The sequence below is a fragment of the Macadamia integrifolia genome, chromosome 3 (assembly GCF_013358625.1).
Source record: "Macadamia integrifolia cultivar HAES 741 chromosome 3, SCU_Mint_v3, whole genome shotgun sequence".
NCBI classification, from domain to species: Eukaryota; Viridiplantae; Streptophyta; class Magnoliopsida; order Proteales; family Proteaceae; genus Macadamia; species Macadamia integrifolia.
This window is the reverse complement of record NC_056559.1, coordinates 14,490,846-14,495,031: the sequence shown is the minus strand read 5'-3', so window position 1 is coordinate 14,495,031 and position 4,186 is coordinate 14,490,846. Positions and strand designations below refer to the sequence as shown.

The window sequence follows — 4,186 nt, the reverse complement described above, 5'->3', positions numbered from 1 at the left end:
TGTTGTTGCACTGGTGCAATGAGCATTGAGTGGTTGGGAATCCCTTGGGGCATATGCCAGATACTTTCATCCGCCCAATGCTCACCACAACTCACCGCTTGCTGCAGAGGATGTGAACTCCCAAATCATACATGTGGACCCTAAGACTTGTTCCAAGACTTGATGAGCTATTCAAGCTCTGTCAGGGGTTGACCATTACATAACTGATGCATTAAAATTATGCAAAACCAAGGTTGTATAATCAACCAACTAGTAAAGAATATAAATGAATAATCAAAAATCCATTTTCGATTTGTGTTCATAATTGCTTAAGTTTAGAGGAACATGTATTCGAAAAGTTGATTTCCAAAATATCTTAATCCAAAAGCTAATTGGATACTACAAATATTTTAATTTTAGACTAGTCGTTATCTCAATTGTTTAGGTTTGATTATAAAAATATGATTGAGTGTATTTTATAATACTAAAATACTATTATCAATTCATACTATATTACAAATTAAACAAGAATTTAAATGTAAAAAAAAGGATTCATGAAGACATCTACATAATTTCATATATGGAACTTCAACATCTCAACCCTAATTGGGTCGTGAGTTCAACCCTTCACTTTTTCGCCTTCTTGAAGTTTCTTCCTAACATAGATGGTAATACTGCAACACCACTCTTTCTAGACTCATAGCCCCAATCTTCAATCTCCTTTATAAATGTAAATGGATATTCAAAAATTTATATTTGATTCATGTTCATATTGGTTTAAGGAAATTCGTATTCGAGAATTGGTTTGATTTATGGATTGAATTAAAGTAGTCCAAAGTTGTCCCTACCGGAACTGGGCTTGGGCTTGGGCTACGGCTAGGGCTAGATCTTGAAAACCCATATAGACGCTTAAACCGTTGGCTACCAGCGCACGTTAGAATTGGTCCAAAGGCATTTGACTTGCTTGCTTGCTTGCTTGTATCGTTCCAAGAAAGAAACAAAACGGAATTTTGTATCAGTTAAGGGAAGAAACAGTGGACGGCCTGACTCTCTCCTTCGAATCGAACTCGACAAACGTTTGCTTCGAGAGTAAGTTTGAGGACACATCGCCTCCTCTGTTCTATCCAATTTACCTGCAAATCGAAGGCGTTCCTCTTGGATTGACACAAATTACCACTCTGATCTCTCTAGGGTTTTAATTTCAACGAGTAGAGGTAGTTCATCAACCTCAATGGAAGACGAAGAAAATTGGAAAGAAGGGGTTTCTGTGGAATAGAGAAGCCTGAATTCTCTCCTGCATCAGCCATGGTTTCTTCGCTAGCCATGAATTACGTTCTCTCTTCTCCTCCTCCTTCTTCGGATGGAGACGGGGATGCCGACTTCGATACGGCGTGGTACGGTAATATACAATACCTCTTGAACATATCAGCCGTAGGTGCCTTCTGCTGTGTCTTCATCTTCATATTCGTCAAGCTCCGTAGCGATCACCGTCGGATACCTGGCCCTGCCGCCCTTGTCACTAAGCTCCTTGCCGTTTGGCACGCTACCTGTCGCGAGATTGCCCGTCACTGCGGTGCGGATGCTGCTCAATTTCTCCTCATCGAAGGCGGAAGCTGCGCGCTTCTTCTGTCTATTGCTGTCTTCGCCGTCTCCCTTCTTCTGCCTCTCAATCTCTACGCTGGGACTGCGGCGATGGATGATCAGTTTTCTAAGACTACCATCACCCACATTGAGAAAGGTTCGCCTTTGTTGTGGATTCATTTCCTTTTTGTGGTTATTGTCGTTGGTATGGTACATTTCGGCATCTCCTCCATTGAAGAACGACTCAAGGTTACTAGGTTCAGGGACGTAAACGGTAATCCTAATGACCCTAATGCGAACTCGATTTCGATTTTTACAATTATGGTGCAGGGGATCCCTACGACCCTAGCGTCCAATAAAACCCCATTGGAGGAGTATTTTCAGCATAGATATCCCGGGAAGGTTTATAGGGTTATTGTACCGATGGATTTGTGTGCTTTGGATGATTTGATTACTGACTTGGTGAAGGTTCGGAGTGATATTTCTTGGTTGGTTGCTCGAATTGACGCACATCTCCTATACAGTGAGAGTGATGATGGTGAAAATGGAGGAGAATCTTCGGAGGGATTATGGAGCTGGTTTCAGAATCTGTGGAGGAAAATGAAGGATCTTTGGGTTCAGGTTGTCTATTGGTTGGGTTTCACGGACGAGGAAAAATTGAAAAGACTGCAAGATTTGAGGGCTGACTTGGAGACTCAACTTGCAGCTTACAAAGAAGGCCGGGCACAAGGTGCTGGAATTGCATTTGTGATATTCAAGGATGTCTACACAGCTAATAAAGCTGTACAGGATTTCCGAACTGAGAGGAAGAAGAGGCCGATAGGGAAATTCTTCTCTATCATGGAACTGCAGTTGGAGAGGAACCGATGGAAAGTTGAGCGAGCCCCACCAGCAACTGACATATACTGGAATCACTTGGGATCTACGAAGCTCTCATTGAGACTACGTAGAGTGTTTGTGAATTCATGCCTTCTGTTGATGCTTTTGTTCTTTAGTTCTCCTCTTGCCGTGATCACTGCCGCTAAGAGTGCAGCACGGATTATCAATGCAGAGGCTATGGACAATGCTCAATTGTGGTGGAATTGGTTCCAAAGCTCAAGCTGGGCTGCAACCATTATTCTCCAATTTCTGCCCAATGTTCTTATATTTGTGAGCATGTATATAGTGATCCCATCAGTACTGTCCTATCTTTCCAAGTTTGAACGGCATATCACTCTATCTGGAGAGCAGAGGTCTGCGCTCTTGAAGATGGTCTGCTTCTTCTTGGTGAATCTCATACTCCTTAGAGCTTTGGTTGAATCTTCCCTGGAGAGTGCTATCCTGCGAATGGGTCGGTGTTATTTGGATGGAGAAGATTGCAAAAGAATTGAGCAGTACATGAGTGCATCATTCTTGTCAAGGTCATGCCTCTCTTCACTTGCATTTCTCATCACAAGCACTTTCTTGGGGATATCTTATGATCTGTTGGCTCCAATCCCTTGGATCAAGAAAAAGTTGCAGAAGTTTCGGAAGAATGATATGCTTCAGCTAGTTCCAGAGCAGGGTGAAGAGTACACTTTAGGAAGCCAGGAAATAGATAACCTACGAATGCCTCTGATGACCGAAAGAGATTTTGACACAAGTATGGAGATTAATGGTGTTTCTCCATTGAATGGAATTTATCTTCAGGGACAAGATCTTACCGTCTATCCCGTCAACAGAAGCTCTCCTGTTCCAAAACAGACATTTGATTTTGCTCAGTATTATGCATTCAATCTCACTATATTTGCCCTTACCATGATCTATTCATCATTTGCCCCACTTGTGGTCCCCGTTGGTGCAGTTTATTTTGGGTATAGATATATGGTTGACAAGTACAACTTTCTATTTGTGTACAGAGTTCGTGGGTTTCCTGCAGGCAATGATGGGAAACTGATGGATAGGGTATTGAGCATCATGCGATTCTGTGTAGACTTGTTCCTTCTCTCAATGCTATTGTTCTTTTCAGTTCAAGGGGACTCTACTAAGCTGCAGGCAATATTCAGTCTTGGGTTGTTAGTGGTGTATAAGTTGTTGCCTTCAAAGAGTGATGGGTTTCAGCCATCGCTATTGGAAGGCATACAAACTGTGGATAGTATTGTTGACGGGCCTATTGATTATGAGAGCTTCTCACAGCCCAAGTTTGAATGGGATACATATCATGTATGACAAGATTTTAACACAAAGCAATTTGATAGTGTGTAATTGTTATTTAGCATTGGTCTTTCCACTTAGGTTGTTCATTTGCTTCCTTAAATCTTTTTAATGTGTAGCATTATCTGTGTATTTTTTAGTGGGGCTTCGTCTTAAAAATTTATAGTGCATTCATTAAAGGGAACTGAAATCCGCTTATCCACGGCTGTGTTTCATTACAGATTTAGAACTTCAATTGTAGTTCCTTCTCTGTTGAAGCATGACAGTTACTTTGCCACTCAGAGGTGGTGATGTGTTTATACTATTCTTAAGATTCTGAATTAATTCCTGTTATGCTTTGCTGGATACATCTGCGAATCTACTATGTGGTGAGTCTTTTGTGCTGTAGAAATAAAAATGAATCTTTCCAAGCATTGTTCGAGGTTTTGGAGATGGCATTTGATACTAGACTTTC

At 41.4% G+C, this 4,186-nt stretch overlaps 1 protein-coding gene across 1 annotated transcript; it reads left to right on the top strand.

Annotated features, from left to right (window-relative positions):
• The first annotated feature begins 969 nt into the window (after positions 1-969).
• Positions 970-3,934, top strand: LOC122074810 (CSC1-like protein At4g35870). Its single transcript, XM_042639779.1, has 2 exons — positions 970-1,068; positions 1,171-3,934. Exon 2 carries the CDS (start codon positions 1,285-1,287, stop codon positions 3,745-3,747), a length of 2,463 nt encoding a protein of 820 aa, XP_042495713.1. The 5' UTR covers positions 970-1,068; positions 1,171-1,284; the 3' UTR covers positions 3,748-3,934.
• Positions 3,935-4,186: the final 252 nt, after the last annotated feature.